Raw genomic sequence first — 20,059 nt, 5'->3', positions numbered from 1 at the left:
AAACTGGAGTTGTGTAACTGCTTCCATACAGCTCCACCCCTTTGCTGCTGCTTACGTGCTATACTGATGTAGGGGAGAAAAAGTATTTTTCCTCTGTTTCCTCTGTAAATTAGACTGGCCAAAGACAGATTAACAAGAGAAAAGCAGCTAGAATTTTGTTAGCATATGCATCTTGCTTACACATGGGAGCACCCAGGGATGAGTAACCCAAAGTGGTGGTTATAACTTGGGCTTATGACTGGGCATGGTGGCTCACACCTGTAATCCCAGCACTTTGGGAGGCTGAGGCAGGAGGATCCTTGGAGCCCAGTTTTAAGCTGCCTAGGAATAAAATATTCAAGACCAGCCTGGGCAACAAAGTGAGGCCCCATCTCTACAAAAAATTAGCCGGGTGTGGTGGCATGCACCTGTAGTCCCAGCTACTCAGGAGGCTGAGGTGGGAGGATCGCTTGAACCTGGGAGATTGAGGCTACAGTGAGCCATGATTATGCCAGTGCCTGTGCAACAAAGTGAGACCGTGTCTTAAAAAAAAAAAGGAAAAGGGGTTTTGAGCTTCTGGATGGGAAGGTGTTTTGGGCAAGTTATGGGAAGGTGACCGGGAAAAGTATGGTGAACAAGAGTTGTCTAGAGAGGTTTGTTACGTAGGTTTTTGTCACTTCTCCACTTTTAAGAGTTGTTAGCAGTACTCTCATTCTTGGTGCTAGAGAGAGAGACACCTCTACAAATGGAAATGTCCTTTACAAACGGAAAATTGATGCCCTGTTTTTAGAACTTTTCCTGAGTCTGCTGGTTCTCAATGGCCTCTAGCTTAAAATAATCCATATTCTGGCACCCTTCAGTCATTTTGTAGACAAGACATTGCACAGTGGACGTTGATGACACCATATTTTTCCTTTTTTCTCTCAAAGTGCTCTTTGGATTTTATGTTTCTACATTTAGGAGTGCCAGAAACTTTCCGTTTTTCCCCCTTACACTGTCAAAGTAGAAATTATAAGTAGTTGCCACAAGGTAAAGGAAAATCTCTTGGTGATAGAAAAAATCCATGTCATCTCCAAAATGTATTTTCATGTGAAAGGTCACTGTTAACCACAAAGTCACTAATACTGACATTTAAGTCACTGAGCTCTTTAGAGTTTGTGCAAGTTAAAATAATATCTGCCATACTTAGGTAGTAAAATATCTGGGATAGTTCAAAGAATTTTTCCAATAGAAGATGTTGATAGTTGGAGCTCATTCCTTTCCCTGCTGTGGCCACAGCCATGAGTATGCTCTAGCTTCTGAAACGACTCGCCTCTGGTGTCCTCCACTGTGGCAAGAAGGTCTGGTTGGACCCCAATGAGATCAGTGAAATTGCCAATGCCAACTCCCATCAGCAGATCCGGAAGCTGATCAAAGATGGTCTGATCATCCGCAAGCCTATGACGGTCCATTCCCAGGCTCGATGCCTGAAAAACACCTCGGCCTGCCAGAAGAGCAAGCACATGGGCACAGGTAAGCAGAAGGGTACAGCCAATGCACAAATACCAGAGAAGGTCATGTGGATGAGGAGAATGAGGATTCTGCTCTGGCTGCTCAGAAGTTACCGGAATCTAAGATTGATCAGCACATGTATCACAGCCTGTACCTGTAGGTGAAGGGTAATGTATTCAAAAACAAGTGGATTCTTATGAGACACAGCCACAAGCTGAAGGCAGACAAGGCCCACAAGAAGCTCCTGGCTGCCCAGGCTGAGGCCTGCAGGTCTGAGACCAAGGAAGCGTGCAAGCACCGTGAAGAGGCCTCCAGGCAAGAAGGAGGAGATCATAAAGACTTTGTCCAAGGAGGAAGAGACATAAATAAAAGCTCCCCCTTTGTATATACTGGCCTCCATTATTACATAGATCAACCATTAAAATAAAACAAGTTAAAAAAAATTGATAGTTGCAAAATGTGAAAAAAAATGCCCTGTATTCTATATTAAAGCAGAAATGTGTTTTTACCTTATATTGAATCCTATTTGCCTCTGTTATCACATACAGTACTTTTTTCCTAAAATTGTTAACTTTGGATGAGTGATTGGACTTATTTAATTTTTTTAAACAGCTGTGTTGAGAAGTAACTCACAGGCAATATAGTTCGCCATTTTAAAGTGTGCCATTCAGTGGCTTTAATATATTCAAAGAGTTGAACAGCCATCACTGTAGTCTCATTTTAAAACATTTTCATCATACCCAAAAGAAACCATGTACCCAAATCATTCCATTACCCCGCCCCCCTGCCACAGCGCTAGTCAACCACTACCTCCATCTCTATAGATTTGTCTATTCTAGATATTTCGTATGAATGGAATCATACAGTGTATGGCTGTGTTAGCTTGCAATTGCTACTATAACAGATTATCACAAACTGAGTAGCTTAAAACAACAGAAATTTATTTCTCACAATTCTGCAGGCCAGAAGTCTGAAATCAAGGTGTCAACAGGGTTTGTTCCCTCTTAGGGGGTCAGAGGGAGAATCTATTCCATGCCTCTCTTTTTGTTTCTGTAAGGCCCGCAATTCTCAACGTTCACTGTCTTGCAGGTACATCACTCCAATCTCTGCCTGAGTCTTCATGTGGCCATCTCCCCTGGGTGTCTTTATATGACCTTCTTATAAGGACTTCCCTCATTAGATTACAGCCCTTCCTAATCCAGTATGATCTCATCGTAACTGATTACAGCTTCAGGGACCCTATTTCCAAACAGTGTCACATTCTGAGGGTCTGGTGGACATGAATACTGTTCAACCCAGGACAACGGCCTTTTGTGTTTAGCTTCTTTCACGTAGCATAATTTTGACAGGGTTCATCCGTGTTGTAGTTGTTGTGATACATGTATCTGGACTTAATTCCCTTTTTTGGCCAAATAATGTCCCACTGTGTGGATATACTAGATTTTATTCATCACTTCATCATTTAATGGGCATTGGGTCATTTCCACATTTTGACTTTTGTGGATAAGTTGCTTTGAATAGTCATGTGCAAGTTTTTGTGTAGACTTATGTTTTCATTTCTCTTGAGTTAGATATGTTTAACCTTTAAATCTGCCAAGTATGATATACCTTTGTCTTTGTATAAATGTATGGGGTACAAGTGCAGTTTTGCTACATGCATAGATTGTGCAGTAGTCAAGTCAGGGCTTTTAAGGTATCCATCACCTGGCCATCCATCACCTGAATAACATACATTGTACTCATTACGTATTAATTAGGCTTCTTGACCAGACGCAGTGGTTGTAATCTCAGCACTTCGAGAGGCCAAGGCGGGTGGGTCACCTGAGGTCAGATTAAGTACAGCCTGGCCAACATGGTGAAACCTATCTCTACTAAAAATACAAAAATCAGCCAGGTGTGGTGGTGGGTAGGTGCCTGTAATCCCAGCTACTCGGTAGGCTGAGGCAGGAGAATTGCTTGAACCCAGGAGGTGGAGGTTGCAGTGAGCCAGATCACACCACTGCACTCCAGCCTGGGTGACAGAGTAATACTCCATCTCAAAAAAAAAATTAATTAAGCTTCTTGTCATCCTCTCCCCTTCTACTCCCTCACTCTTCCAAATCTCCATTGTCTATCATTCCAGTCTCTATGTCCATGAGTCCACATTATTTAGCTTCCACTGATGAGTAAGAACACGCAATATTTGTTCTTCTGTATCTGACTTCTTTATTTTTTATTTTTTAATTTTAATTTTTTTGACTTGTTTTACTTAAGATGTACATATTTATGCCACTCTGTGGTAATGGCTGTTAGTTATTAAAATTCTAATAGTCATTCTGATAAAATGTATTCTGGTTCATTTTCTGAATCTTGAGTTTGTGTTGTATTTCAGGGACTTTTCAGTGACTCATCTTTGGGGAATTATGTTTTATGGGAAATATGCTTCTTTCTTTACAGCTTATTTGTTGGAAATCCATTGCTAATATTACAAATAAAGCTGTCTAGTCTCTCACTTGCTGGTTTGTGTCCTTTGTTATTTGTAGTAGAATTTAACTTTTTTTTTTTTTTTTTTGGAAACGGAGTCTTGCTCTATGGCCCAGGCTGGAGTACAATGGCGCAGTCTCAGCTCACTGCAGCCTCCACCTCCTGGGTTCAAGCAGTTCTTCTGCCTCAGCCTCCCTAGTAGCTGGGACCACAGGCACTTGCCACCATGCCCAGCTAATTTTTGTATTTTTAGTAGAGACGGGGTTTCACCATGTTGGCCAGGATGGTCTTGATCTCCTTACCTCATGATCCATCCACCTCGGCCTCCCAAAGTGCTAGGATTACAGGCATGAGCCGCTGCACCTGGCCACATTTAAACCATTTGCAAAGCCCTTTCTCTTTGTAATATTTTGGTTTTTGTGGGGTTTCTTTGTTTTTGTTTTTGTTTTTTGGAAAGAGTCTTGCTCTGTCATCCAGGCTGGAGTACAGTGGCGTGATCTCAGCTCCCTGCAACCTCCACCTCTTGGGTTCCAGTGATTCTCTTGCCTCAGCCTCCCAAGTAGCTGGGCTTACGGGCACCTGCCACCATGCCCAGCTAATTTTTGCATTTTTAGTAGAGATGGGGTTTCATCGTGTTGGCCAGGCTGGTCTCAAACCCCTGGCCACAAATGATTCACCCACCTCGGCCTCCCAAAGTGCTGGGATTATGGGCATGAGCCACCAACGCCTGGCCTCCTCCTCCACTTTCTTGACAAATTAGTAGGGACTTCATTATATCAACTTTAGAGCCTTATTGTTCTGCATATTTTATATTTAAACCAAATAAACATTTCATAAAATTAATTTTTTATTTTTTCTTGACAGATCGCTTACAACCTTGGGGTTGGTTATATCATCACTGGCTGACCAGGCAGCTGGCAAGGGTAAAAACAAATTTGTGCCTTATCGAGATTCAGTCCTCACTTGGCTGCTTAAGGTAATCCATTGCTCTAGTTTTCTTTTCCAACTAAAAATTGGCTGTTCCAGATGCCACAGAGTAAAGGTGTGTGCAAAGCTAAGCGAATATATAAAGAACTTTCCTGATGACAGTTATTCTAATTCCTAGGAACACAGAATAAAAACTATTTTCTACTGCTTTTTATTCCATTAGAATGCTGTTTGACAGGCATTATTCATTGCTGTGAATATAGAGAAAATACATTTCATCTTGTCGTGACATTATTTGTAAAATGCAAGTCCATTTCCACATAATGTTTCCTTTATAGAGAATAATGTCATACATAACACATTTAGTGCTTTGATCGTATGTGTTGTCCACGGAATGGGCTTCCTAAGATGCTGTTTGAAATACTTTGCAGGACAATTTGGGAGGCAACAGCCAAACCTCTATGATAGCTACCATCAGCCCAGCAGCAGACAACTATGAAGAGACCCTCTCCACGTTACGATATGCAGACCGAGCCAAAAGGATTGTGAACCATGCTGTTGTGAATGAGGACCCCAACGCAAAAGTGATCCGAGAACTGAGGGAGGAAGTTGAGAAACTGAGAGAGCAGCTCTCTCAGGCAGAGGTAAAAGCAGCCTGGTGCTCCCTGTTGGTAAAGTTCCCTGGCTTGCGGGATTTAACTGGCAAGGGTGTGCTCTTCTGCAATTGTAGGTCATTGTTTGCAGTTGTAGGTCATCTGATATGGTTTGGATTTGCGTCTCCACCCAAATCTCATATCGAATTGTAATCCCCAGTGTTGGAGGAGGTGATTGGATCATGGGGGTGGCCTTCCCCCTTGCTGTTCTTGTGATAGTGAGTGCTCACCAGATCTGGTTGTTTAAAACGGTGTGCCACCTCCTCTTTCACTCCCTTCCTCCTGCTCAGTCACGTAGGATGTGCCTGCTTCCCCTTATGCCATGATTGTAAGTTTGCTGAGGCCTCCGCAGCCATGCTTTTTATACAGCCTGTGGAACGATGAGCCAATTAAACCTCTTCTCTTTATAAATTACCCAGTCTCAGGTGTTTCTTTATAGCAGTGTGAGAACAGACTAGTTAATACATCATCTTAGTGTGGTTCAGCACTTCAGTGTTTGTTGGCATCTGCCAAGTGCTAAGCATTGTGAAGACCAACATGAGTAATACAAGACTTATGTCCTAGGAACTTACAGTCACAGAAACAAACAAATGAGAGAAAATTCCTGCTACTACCTGACCATTCGCTTCAGTACATCAGTTGGCCTTTGAATTGTCAATAGGAAAGTATGTTGTTTTTATTAACATTATAGACTATATTTCCACAGGGCCTTGTAATTTTCAGAGAACTTAGTTAGGTATCATCTCCTTGTTAAGCCATGGAAACAGCATGATCAAGGATAATTAAACATTAGGAATACTTCAGAAATCTTTTACTTTTCCATTTATATCAGGCCCTGGCAAGAAAGAAAATCTTTTTGTATTGTTATCTTCTTTCTTTGGCTTTACTCAAACTTTAATAATGATATTCTATTCCAAATAGGTATTGCTTTTTGCAAATTATTGGGTGAGGCAGTGTCTCATTTGAAATATGTAAGTGGGACAGCTTTGGAGGCCAAGTGCCTTATTTAAGTTACAGGGTTCCACATGTCAGGACTTGGGAGTATACCTGACACTTCTAAGTTTACATTCCTTCACCACTCTTTTCTGACCCCACTGAAGTTGGGAGAGTATTAACTTGTAAGCAAAAAAGAAAGAAAAACAGAGTTAGTGACCACTATTTATGGATCACTCATATGCCAGACACTATGTAAATACTTTGATTCATCAGCATATTTCATCAAAAAGTAATCAATAGAAGATTGAAAACACAAAAAGCTATAGCCAGGAGTCTGAATACTCTATTCATTGGTGATCTTGGCATTGCGTTGTAATTGTTTATTCATATATCTTTCTCTTTCAGGCTGTGGCTCTTAAAGTACAAGATGCTGTGTTTTATTAATTTTTTTCTTTTTTTTTTTTTTTTTGAGACAGAGTCTTGCTCTGTCACCAAGCTGGAGCGCAATGGTGTGACCTCAGCTCACTGCAACTTCTGTGTCCAGGTTCAAGCGATTCTCCTGCCTCAGCCTCCAGAGTAGCTGGGATGATAGGCATCTGCCACCACGCTCAGCTAATTTTTGTATATTTAGTAGAGATGTGGTTTCACCATGTTGGCCAGGATGGTCTTGATCTCCTGACCTCATGATCCACCCACCTCAGCCTCCCAAAGTGCTGGGTTTACAGGCATAAGCCCCTGTGACTTGCTTTAATAATTTTATTTATCCCTAACCCCTAGCCTAACAATGATACTAGAAAGCACTTAGCACAATGTCTTCCACATAGTAAGTGCTCAATAAATGTTGATGATTTTTATTATCATCATTTATAATCATTCAGTGCATTAAATATAATTTTTTAATTGATGCTAAGAAGGGTAGCAAAACACCAGAAAAAATAAAATGCTGATAAACTTTGAAAATAGTCATGATGCTAGGAGGAAAGTATAATGGTTCTGCAATGTGTTTATAGGTGGATCATCTACTTATTTGCATTTCTACTGTGACCATATAATCTAGGTCAGATGGCTCAAGCAATACCTGACCAAAGGAAACAAAAGAAGAGCCACATAGGTCCACCTCGAATTTTATTTTTCTGTTTCTTTTATTCTTTTTTTTTTTTTTTTTTTTTTTTTTGAGACAGAGTCTCACTCTGTTGCCCAGGCTGGAGTGCAGTGGCACTATCTTGGATCACGGCAACCACCACCTCCTGGGTTCAAGTGATTCTCTTGTCTTAGCCTCCCAAGTAGCTAGGATTAAAGACAGGCATGTGCCATTATACCTAGCAAATTTTTTGTATTTTTAGTAGAGACAGTGTTTCACCATGTTAGCCAGGCTGGTCTCGAACTCCTGGCCTCAAGTGATCGCCCACCTCAGCCTCCCAATACAAAAGTGTTGGGATTACAGGCATGAGCCATTGGCCTGGTCTGTAATTTTCATATATGTCCCACTGTACTCAGCACTAAATGCCACTGTCAGGCTTTGTTAATACCGTGAGCCTCAGGCATACTCAGCTAGCTTTCATATCATCACATCCCAGCTTCTTGTCCAAGCTCTGCCATCTTCTTGTTGACAGAGTTTTACTCTGTAGAGTCTCATGTTACTTTAAGTGTCAAAGCATATCATTGACAAGGAAAGACCTCTCCCCTGAATATTTTGTTAAGCTGCAGATATCTGTATTGAAACCTCTTAGTTACTCTCCCTGAACAAATGAGAAGGGAAACCACTGCCCTTTTAACCAGCTATGCTGCTTCTGGGTGAACGATAAATAAACAAAATGTATTACCATCAGTGGAGAAAGGTAGTCCAAACGCCCAGATTCAAAATTTAAAATACATGAGAAGTCTTTACCTTTTCTAGCAGATGAATTTAACTGGAATTCATTTATTGATGACGAGTGTTAACCTCTGCCTTATTGAAAAAGAAGTCTGCTTAAGTAAACTTTTTTCCTACTTATCTGTTTCAAAGTTGAATGTTAGTATCTGTTAGGGCTTTAAATGTAAGATCTAAGTACGATGGATAAAATGACTCTAATGATTTGTTTCATGTTCACTGAGGACGTTGGTATTTCTTTTTCTCCTTGGAACAGGAGCAGCCATGTTCTCTTACATTCGTTTGATTAATAAAGGTTAAAACCCACCCCGACAGCATATAACTTAATTTTTTCCAACAGACTATTGTTAACTGCTTACGAGGGACAGTAACTGTTTGTCTTGTACATAATGCTGGAAAAATTTTGAACGTCAGCTATCTCTGGTTTCATTTTAAAGGCCATGAAGGCCCCTGAACTAAAGGAGAAACTTGAAGAGTCTGAAAAGCTGATAAAAGAACTAACAGTGACTTGGGAAGAGAAGCTGAGGAAAACAGAAGAGATCGCACAGGTAGCTTGATAATTTAGCCCTAAAGTATTGGGATTCTTTTTCATTTATTGTCTTTTCTGTGTAGTTTCCTGTCATCTTCAGAATTTTTTTTTTTTTTTTTTTTTTGAGACAGAGTCTCACTCTGTCGCCCAGGCTGGAGTGCAGTGGCGTGATCTTGGCTCACTGCAACATCCACCTCCCCGGCTCAAGCAAGTCGTCTGCCTCAGCCTCCTGAGTAGCTGGAATTACAGGTGCCTACCACTATGCCTGGCTAATTTTTGTATTTTTAGTAGAGATGGGGTTTTACCATGTTGGCCAGGCTGGTCTCAAACTCCTGACCTCAGGTGATCTGCCCACCGCAGCCTCCAAAGTGCTATGATTATAGGCGTGAGCCACCACACCTAGCCTCAGAAAGTCTTTTAAGGACCCTTTTCTGCTGAACCAGAGATTGCAAAGATCACCTTTTTTTTCTTTTTTTTTTTTTGAGACTGGGTCTCCCTCTGTCACCCAGGCTGGAGTACGGCAGCTCAATCAGAGCTCTTTTGCAGCCTCAACATACTGGGCTCAAGTGATTCCCCCAAGTAGCTGTGACCACAGGCATGTGCTACCATGCCCAGCTAATTTTTTCTGTTTTTGTTTTTTTTTTTTTTTTTGTAGAGCTGGGATCTTACTTTGTTGCCCAGGCTGATCTCAAACTCCTGAGCTCAAATGATTCTTCTGCCTCAGCCTCCCAGAGTGCTGGGGTTACAGGCATGAGCCACTGTGCCTGGCCCAGCAAACATCACTTTCAGACATTGACTTCATGTCTTTTTATCAACGTACAATATGGCCCATAAATTTCTAGACATGTTAGCGCTAAATTTGAACAGACATGGTTACAGAAAATATCATTTGTATTTCCTGCTCTTCATATTTGCTGTTTTGTGATTTTTTTTTTTTCCCCAGGGAGTCTCACTCTGTCGCCCAGGCTGGAGTGCACTGGCTCGATCTCAGCTCACTGCACCCTCAGCCTCTTGGGTTCAAGCAATTCTCCTGCCTCAGCCTCCTGAGTAGCTGGGACTAGAGGTGTGCACCTTTACACCTGGCTAATTTTTTTTGTACTTTAGTAGAAATGGGGTTTCACCGTGTTGCCCAGGCTGATCTCAAACTCCTGAGCTCAGGCAATCCACTCACCTTGGCCTCCCAAAGTGCTAGGATTACAGGTGTAAGTCACCGTGCTGGCCTTATTTTGTGATTTTTAAATCACCTGGCAAAGCATGAGGCTACCTGATTTTTATTTTTATTTTATTTCTTTCTTTCTTTATTTATTGAGATGGAGCCTTGCTTTGTCACCCAGGCTGGAATGCAGTGGCGTGATCTCAGCTTACTGCAACCCCCACCTCCCAGGTTCAAGCTATTCTCCTGCCTCAGCCTCCCAAGTGGCTAGGACTACAGGCATGTGCCACCACACCTGGGTGATTTCTGTATTTTTTTTAGTAGAGACATGGATTCACCATGTTGACCAGGCTGGTCTCAAACTCCTGACCTCAGGTGATCCACCTGCTTCAGCCTCCCAAGAGGCTACCTAATTGACAGAGAATTTGTAACATATAGCATATTGTAATTTTTGTAATGTGTTTGATTCTTTGGGCTTGTTAGGAAATGCTATATGTTTATATTTTAACTTTTAAGATATAAAGGAAGGACTAATTCTCGGGGGTTATGTGCATCATGAATTTCTCTACATTATACATTTCAGAAACATTTTTAATCTCATTGACCATTTGGAAATATTGGACTATCTCCATCAAATAGCTTAACAGCAGTCACAACCTTCTGCTGATATGTTTCTTAGAGATATCATTCACACCCACACATACCCCTATACCTCACTCACTATCCTATTAACATTGCTTTATGTTTCTTCATATTACTTAACACCATTGGAAATTCTATGTACCAGTTGACTTACCTGCTATCTATATCCTGTTTCTCCCACCAAAATATAAGCTTTCATGAAAGACAGGACTTTATTTGATTCAGTGTTGTATTCTTAGCCCAAGATCAATACCTACTACATTGTCGACTCTAATAAATATATCTTGAAGGAATGAATGAATACAAGGCCTTCCACAGTAGAGACCCAACCTTCTCTTCTAGCCTCAACTCCCACTGCTTTCCCATATTTGCCAGGGGTTCTTTGCCCCTGAAATCATCTAGTATGTCCAGAGTCTTTCTTTACTGTGTTTCCGTATGTCCTGCCCCAAGAACACCCTATCCTTATATATCTGTTGAAATTCTTCTTATGCTTCAAGAACTATCTCAGATGTATTCTCTTTCTCCAGCCTTTCTTGGTCCCTTAATCCATCACGATCTCTCTCCTTTGAAGCCCCTGCCATTTTGTACCCTTCCAATAGCACAGCACTCTCCTCTTTTGTCCTCTAGTTTTGTGGTCTTGTCCCCTGTACTAGACTCTAAGCCCCTTAGGAGGCAAAATGGTGTCTCGTTCATCCTTGGTGCCCCTATCACTCCTGCCACAAGATGTCATGCACTGTGGACTCTGTAAATGTGGTTGAGGAGAGTAGCATGTGTAATCCCATTGGCATTGTCCCCAGAAACAGTGACTTACTCTTTCCGTGGATACATCTTGTGAATAGAACAACAAATAGAGTTTCCTTCTTTTGTCTGTTTTTGTGCACAGGAAAGACAACGACAACTTGAAAGCATGGGGATTTCCCTGGAGATGTCTGGTATCAAGGTGGGGGATGACAAATGCTACTTAGTCAACCTGAATGCAGACCCTGCTCTTAACGAACTTCTGGTTTATTATTTAAAGGTAGGAGAATATATAAATACATAGTTGCAATCAAGATTCATTCCTATATAGTTCCTAGTTGAATCTGGGTGCCTGTCTCTGTGATGTTGCTTTTTGTATCCAGCTTAGCCCTCAGTAAAAGTAAGAAGACGGATAGTGCCCTCAGATCACCACTGAAAAGGAAAAACAGCTATTTTGTAGCATGTGGGGCTGTGCAGTTGCGACTGATCTCCTGTGAGTCCAGGCTTCAGAGGGGCACAAGTGGGCAACAGTAGGTGTCGAGGTGATGCCAACTTGTATGAGAAGGCTCTAGGTGTGAGATGACGAGGATTTGGGGACTATCTGTGTTCTTCCACAGAGATCCTGAGAAGCTCTGGAGGTTCTTAGTTATGCTTCTGAGTAATTCCAAGGAGATCTCAAGATCAACACAAGCCTAAAGCAGACCCTCGTGCTAGATTAAATAGACAACAAGGTTCTTCTAGATCTATCCCTTGTAAACCTATATCCTCAAGAAATAACTTTTGGTCCCATAATCACCCTTCAAGTGTAGAGGTGGGATGTGGCCACCCTGTTGCCACTGTGGTCGCAGGACATGCCACGTTGGATAGCTTACTGTAGTGGTTCTCAAATTTTCTGACTTCAGAACCCATTTACACTCATAAAAAGTATCAAGGACTCCAAAGAACTTTCGTGTATCTGGGTTATATCTGTGTTTACTGCATTGGATGCTAAGACTGAGAACATTTTAAACTACAAACATAAACATACAACCCCTAGCCCTCAGGGCTATAACATCATTACATGTCTCATAGACTCTGGAAAACTCTACCATCACACGCATGATAAAATGAGAGAGCAAAGGCAAACAACGTGTTCATGTTTCTATTAAAGTAGTTTTGACCTCATAGCCTCCTGCAGGGATCTCGGAGACTCCAGGGGTTCTCAGATCACACTTTCAGAATTGCTTGCTTACTCTGCAAAGTGAGAAATAAGGCATCTGATGGACATTGGTGTAGGACACCACGACTGACATACGGCATTCAGCCAGCCCTCAGGACATTTTTAACCTCACACATACACACTCATTCTGAGTCACAGAAACGAACTTTCAAGGACTGGGGATGTGGGGACCTAAAGGCAGCTTACATATGCTGTCCACACACCTAAATCTCTAAATGCAGAGGTATTGCCCCCTTGTGAACGGTGAGGCACCTTGTTAAGGATTCTGATCAGCCTAGTGAATATATGAAATGCAATGGAGAATAAGCCAGAGTTGAAGCAAGGAGCCTCAGTCTTCTGTGATCCTTTCCCCTTCTACTTTTCCTAGAGATGTAATATGGTACAAATAGCCCCTGAGTTATTGAAGGTCCCCCAGCAAACTTAACATCTGTCCATTTAGGCAATGAGTAGGGGTAAGGAATTAGCTCTGAAATCTTTTTTGTTGTTGTTGTTTTGGTTTATTTTTTCTCTTCTTTCTTTTCATAGATCATGGGAAACAACATCTCTGAAATCTTAATATTGAAAGACCAATCCTTATACTTTCTCTGTCAACTAGAGAGATATTATTATAGTTATTAAACGATTTGAAGTGAAATAGAAAAAAATGGGATAAGCAGTGACTGAATCACCAATAGTCTCAGTTCTTGTATGTCTGAGATGCCAGGTACTTAAAATCACATGAGACCAGGCACAGTGGCCCAGGCCAGTAATCCTAGAGGCCGAGGCAGGCAGATCACTTGAGGCCAGGAGTTCAAGACCAGCCTGGCAAACATGATGAAACCCGTCTTAAACATTAGCCAGACGTGGGGGTGTATACCTGTAATCCCAGCTACTCAGGAGGCTTAGGCAAGAGAATCACTTGAACCCAGGAGGAAGAGGGTGCAGTGAGCTGAGATCGCACCACTGCACTTCAGCCTGGGTGACAGAGTGAGGCATTCCAAAACAAGAAAAAAATCACACAAGTTTGTACATGGTATGAGCCACAGGCCTCAATACTCTATGTAACATCAGTATTAGAAACTCAAAATTTTTAGCATTTTAAAAGTTAAATGTTTTAAAATATGACTATCAATGAAACTGCTTTTTAATAGTTCTTAAATTTATGTAACTGTTTTCAAAACACTTTCACTGTTAACTCAGATGATCCTTAAAAGAAATCTAAGTAGATGAAATAGATAATATTATCCTGGTTTTGCCAACAACGAAACTGAGGCTCAGAGAGTGAAATGTTCAAGTCAAAATTGAGACTCAAAGTATTCTGTCAAGTCCAATTTCCTATGTTCTAAAATCATTGTTGATTGGGGATTTTTTTGGTTTAAATGGGATTTTTTAGTGTTTAAATGCTTTTTAAAATTTAGTGTATTAAGGGTAAGCTTTTTACTTTTAATGCTTAAGATATTTAGCATCTCTGGCAGGATTCATTTAATATTTTTGTGCATATGCTGCTGAGTTATTCAGATTGATTGTGATAAATTTTTGTTGAGTTACTCATGGTGTGGGTTTTTCTTTCTTTAATAAACTTTTACTAGGATCACACCAGGGTGGGTGCAGATACCTCACAGGATATCCAGCTTTTTGGCATAGGGATTCAGCCTGAGCACTGTGAGATTGACATTGCATCTGATGGAGACGTCACTCTTACTCCAAAAGAAAATGCAAGGTAAGAAAAGTTCATGGTGACTTCACGTGTATTGTGTGCCTTATTTTCAGAAGGAGAATGCTGCCTCTTTCTGTTTGCTTTCAGCTGTATTAAAGTTAAGGTGCACTGGGTCCTCAGGGGTTTTGCTTTCTGATTACAGAGTGATTACTGTGAAGGCGTGACTATTTTCTTATGCGAGTTCTATTTCCACTTACTCCATAACTCTGAGCTTTAGAACCCTGTAAAGATCAGGAGTCAGATAATGAGATTAAGTGAAAAAAGTAACTAAATAGAAAATTAGAACTCAAAAATAACATTATTTTTCTTTCATCAAACTTTACCTGACAGTCCTTTGGCAAATTAACTTTGAATTAACTAGTTACCTCTCCACCTCCAGTGTTGTGTTCTGTTTTTAAATACCAGAAAATTGGCTAGGTGGGGTGGCTCACACCTGTAATTCAGCACTTTGGGAGGCTGAGGCGGGAGTATCACTTGAGCCTAGGAGTTCAAGGCCAGCCTGGGCAGTATAGTGAGATACCATCTCTACAAAAAATAAATAAATAAATTAGCCAGGCATGTTAGTCAATGCCTGTAGTCCCAGATACTTACAAGGCTGAGGTGGGAGGATCACTGAACCTCAGGAGGTCAAGGCTACAGTAAGCCATGATCATGCCACGGCACTCTAGTCTGGGTTACAGAATGAGACCCTGTCTCAAAAAAAAAAAAAAATAGAGAGAAAAATATAATGAAACCCTATGCATGGACCCATCCTCCAGTTTCAAAAATGAATACCTCATAGACAATTTTGTTCTTTATATGCCTTCCATATCTCCTCCTCCTTCCTCTACCTTCAAATTATTTTAAAGCAAGCCAGAAGCAGTGGCTCACACCTGTAATCCCAGCACTTTGAGAGGTCGAGGTGGGCACATTGCTTGAGTCCAGGAATTCAAGACCAGCCTGAGCAACATGGCGAAATCCCATACTCTACAAAAAATTAGCTGGTGTGGTGGTGCACACCTCTGGTCTCAGCTACTTAGGAGGATGAGGTGGAAGGATCACCTGAGCCCAGGAGGTTGAGGCTATAGTGAGCCATAATTGCACAATTGCACTCCAGCCTGAACAACCAGAGTTAACACCCTGTCTGAAAAAAAAAAAATTTATTTTATTTATTTATTTTGTGATAGAGTCTCATTCTGTTGCCCCGGCTGGAGTGCAGTGGCAAGATCTCGGCCTACTGCAACCTCTGCCTTCCGGGTTCAAGCAAACCTCCTGCCTCAGCCTCCCAAGTAGCTGGGATTATAGGCACCCACTACCACCCCCAGATGGGGGAAAAAATATTTTAAAGCAGATTCCAGATTTTATAACATTGTATCCATAAATATCTCAGTATGTCTCTCTAAAAGATGAAGATTCTTAAAAATAGTTTCAGTATCACCATACCTAAAATAATAGTAATTCCTTACTAACCATCATACAGCCAGTCAGTGTTCAGATTTCCCCAGTTGTCTCATCAGCATTCTTTTTCAGTTGTTTCTTGAAATTAGGATCCTGATCAGACCCTACCATGGTTTTATAGTATTCCTCTTTAGATCTCTTTTACCAAATGGGTTTCCTTTCTCTCCTTTCTCTCTCTCTCTGTGTTTATCTCTGTCTCTCTGCCTTTCTCTCTTCTTTGTATTTTATTTGCCGAAGTCATCTCATTGTTAATCCTAGAGGTTCCCACAGTCAGGATTTTGCTCACTGCATCCCATGGCATCATTTCATATCCTCTATTCTTCTCTCTATTTCGTAAGTTGGCATTTAAATGTGGAAACTTGATCAGGTTCAGTTCAAATTTTGACAAGAATAGCCATGGATGGTGCCAGGGTGCTGGGTGGCTATGGGTGGTGCTTTCTGTCTCCATGAGGAGTGCCTCGTGTCAGGTTATCACTCTGAGGGATGTTGGCAGCCCTTGGTCCTCATGGATCAGATCGTGTGTTTTCATAGTGGTTACACATTCTGCTCTTCCTTCTTTAAGTAGTAGTTGGAATGCATTTATTATTAAGAGAAAGCTCCCTAGTTATCTGACTGCCAGGGCAGGGTCTTGTGCTTCTTCCTGTTGACCTGGTATTTTCCCTCGTATTCTCTCAGGTCCTGTGTGAACGGCGCCCTTGTGTGCAGTACCACCCAGCTGTGGCATGGTGACCGAATCCTATGGGGAAATAATCACTTTTTTAGGTAATGTCTTTGTGTTCTGTGATATATTTTCTTATACTTTTTTTCTGTTATCTATTCAAGTGTAAAACAAGTTGATTTTCTCTAATGGTGAAAAACCCCACAGAATAAACTTACCTAAAAGGAAGCGTCGTGATTGGTTGAAAGACTTTGAGAAAGAAACGGGTCCACCGGAGCATGACCTGGATGCAGCCAGTGAGGCTTCCTCTGAACCAGACTATAACTATGAATTTGCACAGATGGAAGTTATCATGAAAACTCTGAATAGTAATGGTAAGACCCACACTCCATAGTCCAGTGTCTTGGGTATTTCCTCATCTCACACCATTTAGTGAGGGATAAGCATGCGTAAAGTGTCATTCCACATTCCACATTTAAACACGTAAAACTGCTCATTTCCTTAAAAGGCCATCAGTGAATGACTAATGGCAAGATTTGGAGGAGATGTTCTTCTCCCTCAGTTACAACCAGGATATGGATTGTCCCGTTTTTGAGACCTCTTCTTCCCAAGCCAATTGTGGTAACGTTTCCACAGGCCTAGAGTACTGAATGATTTTGACAGAATTCCTTACCAAATTTCTCATTATGGAGTTTGTCATATCTGAATCCTTGAGAATGTGAAAATCCCCAAGAGAATATAAATTCAGGAATTTCAAATAGAATGTAATGGAAAGATAAAAGTCACAACATTTCAGCATTTTAGTATAAACTCAATTGGAAATTTTACCCCAAAGATACTTATTTAATAAGCCCAGATCACTTTTACAAAAATGATAGTGAAAATAAATTCAGGAATTTCAAGTAGAATCTAATGGAAAGATGAAAGTCATAGCATTTTAGTGTAAACTCAGTTGGAGATTTTACCCCAAAGATACTTATTTAATAAGCCCAAATCACTTTTACAAAAGTGATAGGAAATGCTTTATAGCCTCTTTATTTGACTTATACTCCAAGTTTCACATCTATAAGTCCGTGTTCCTTCACATTTTCTTTCTTCTTCTGTGTCTATACACACCTGCCTGCATTAAATAAAATACACGTCAAATTCTTTCCTCTTTTGTTGTTTTATAAATCTGCCTTTTCTTTTCCCATCTCCCTGTCTCTTAATTGCTAGACTTGATGACTGAGACTTAGAAGCCAGACAGCAGTGTCCTCCTGTTACCAGGCACAAGATGACATTTCTGGGACTAGAAGGATTTTAAGAGGATAAAACTAAGGCTGCATTTAGGGGCACCTGAGAAGACAGTTTGTAGGCTCAGTCCAACCTCCCCTTCCCATTCATCTGATCTTACGGCACCTGAGGTTCCCCATCTTGAACCAGGGTGGACCTTCAGGGCCTGGAGGACCCTAAGACAGGCAGCCTCTACCCGGCAGGGGGCTTGGAGAGCATTTTGTTTTTCACAGTTGAGCCTCTTCCCTTAAATATTGGCTTTCTCACTTTACTTTTTGAATAAGCCTATCTAGGAAGAATTTGAGCATAGAGAATTTTGGCATATGTGCTGCCAAGGCGAGCACATGGTGAGATAATTATCAGTCAGATCTCTGGCACATCAGATTGGAGATTCTGTTGCAGGAATAAAGCTTTTGATCTTTTCATTGATTTCTGTTTATGAAGTTTTTGCCTCAGGGGGCCTATTTTTTTATTTATCAAAATGAAATATAGGACCAGGCACCGTGACTGGAGCCTGTAATCTCAGCACTTTGGGAGGCCAAGGCGGGCAAATCACCTAAGGTCAGGAATTCAAGACCAGTCTGGCCAACATGGCAAAACCCTGTCTCTACTAAAAATACAAAAATTAGCTGGGTGTGGTGGCACATGCCTGTAATCCCAGCACTTTGGGAGGCCAAGACAGGCAGATCGCTTGAGGCCAAGACTTGAAGACCAGCCTGGGCAACATAGTGAAACCCCATCTCTGCTAAAAATACAGAAATTAGACCAGACATGGTGGTGTGCCTCCTGTAATCCCATCACTTTGGGAGGCTTAGACGGGCAGATTACTTGAGACCCGGAGTTTGAGACCACCCTGGCTAACATGGCAAAACCCCATCTCTACTAAAAATACAAAAATTACCCAGGTGGTGCATGCCTGTAATCCCAGCTACTTGGGAGGCTGAAGCAGGAGAATCACTTGAACCTGAGAGATAGAGGTTGCAGTGAGCTGAGATCATGCCACTGGACTACAGCCTGGGCGACAGAGCCAGAGTCTGTCTCAAAAAAGAAAGTAGAGGGGGGCGGGAGGGAGGAGGGGGAGGGGGAGAGAAGAAGAAGAAGAGGAGGAGGAGAAGGAGGAATGAAGGAAGGAAAGAGAAAAGGAGAGAGAGAGAGAAAAAGAAAAGAAACAGAAAGAAAGAAAGGAAAAGAAAAGAAAGAAAAGACAGAAGGAAGAAAAGGCCAGACCGTGAAAAACAAGTGTGATGTATTTATATGAAGAGTATAGAGGCCAGGTGCAGTGGCTCATGCCTGTAATCCCAGCACTTTCAGAGGCTGAGGTGGGTAGATCACCTTAGGTCAGGAGTTCAAGACCACCCTGACCAACATGGTGAAACCCCGTCTCTACTAAAAATACAAAAGAAAATTAGCCAGGCATGGTGGCAAGTGCTTGTAATCCCAGCTACTTGGGAGGCTAAGGCAGGAGAATTGCTTGAACCAAGGAGGTGGAGATTGCAGTGAGCCGACATCACGCCATTGCACTCCAGCCTGGGCAATGAGCAAAACTCTGCTCAAAAAAATATATATAAATAGAACCACAAAGAAAAAATGGGGAAAAAACTTTATGAGAAAAGTTTGTCGATTTCTGCCTTTAAACGGTAAGAGTAGGGTGTTAAGATTAGTAGGGTGTTAATTTTAGCCCTGCAGTACAGGGTGGACCATAGCTAGAAATCAAGCTTCACTCCACTCTCCCACTTCCCCACTAGTTGGGAGGAATCCAGACATTCCAAAGTGATGTTCAGACATCAGAATCACATTGATGGGTCATTTAACAACCTGCCTGAGCAACAAGTCTTCTGTGAGTGATCTTTTGGATGCCTGAGTGGATACACGGTATGCAGGAGGATGTAGACTCCAAACTCCAGGTGGAGGAACTCCCGTTGGAGAGAGCTCATTGCTTCAGCTGATGTCACAGATCTAGACATCTCTAGTCGCTAACTCTGCAGAGTTTACAGGTGGTATCAATTTAGTCAAGTATCCATCCCAGACCATAGGTTTTTTATTTTAATCAATTGCTACCTGCTTATATATAAATTAACTCCTTGAATAACCAATGAGTATTTAGTAAGCATTTGTTAATTCCTCTGATCCTCTCAGCCAAACCAATAGTCATCAGGGACCTGATGCACAGTGTTAACATGAGTTACTCTTTTGTATCCCAGATCAGGCCTTGCTCTCCAGTGTTGGTTTTATCCATATAAAAGTCATGTTTATGGCTGGGCGCGGTGGCTCACACCTGTAATGCCAGCACTTTGGGAGACAGAGGTGGATGGATCACTTGAGGTCAGGAGTTCAAGACCAGTTGGGGATCAGAGGCAAAACAAAAGCCCAGCGCCTACGCCTCCACCAGAGCTGTG

General features: G+C 41.6%; 1 protein-coding gene and 1 pseudogene across 14 annotated transcripts in view; both read left to right on the top strand.

The window, feature by feature from the left end:
- Positions 1 to 20,059, top strand: part of KIF13A (kinesin family member 13A) — a 222,749-nt gene that overhangs the window by 140,841 nt on the left and 61,849 nt on the right. For all 14 annotated transcript variants that reach the window (XM_064363016.1, XM_064363010.1, XM_064363004.1 and 11 more), the window contains exons 10-16: positions 4,798 to 4,909; positions 5,292 to 5,504; positions 8,757 to 8,867; positions 11,527 to 11,661; positions 14,169 to 14,299; positions 16,409 to 16,495; positions 16,599 to 16,765. In XM_064363016.1, coding sequence (XP_064219086.1) covers positions 4,798 to 4,909; positions 5,292 to 5,504; positions 8,757 to 8,867; positions 11,527 to 11,661; positions 14,169 to 14,299; positions 16,409 to 16,495; positions 16,599 to 16,765 — 956 coding nt within the window. The remainder of the gene's footprint in view (positions 1 to 4,797; positions 4,910 to 5,291; positions 5,505 to 8,756; positions 8,868 to 11,526; positions 11,662 to 14,168; positions 14,300 to 16,408; positions 16,496 to 16,598; positions 16,766 to 20,059) is intronic.
- On the top strand, positions 1,260 to 2,773 carry LOC105733877 (large ribosomal subunit protein eL19-like; annotated as a pseudogene).

This window comes from Aotus nancymaae, unplaced genomic scaffold (genome assembly GCF_030222135.1).
Source record: "Aotus nancymaae isolate 86718 unplaced genomic scaffold, 86718_ANA_hifiasm-v0.15.2.pri h1tg000051l, whole genome shotgun sequence".
Lineage (NCBI taxonomy): Eukaryota > Metazoa > Chordata > Mammalia > Primates > Aotidae > Aotus > Aotus nancymaae.
This window is presented reverse-complemented; position numbering and strand designations above follow the sequence as displayed.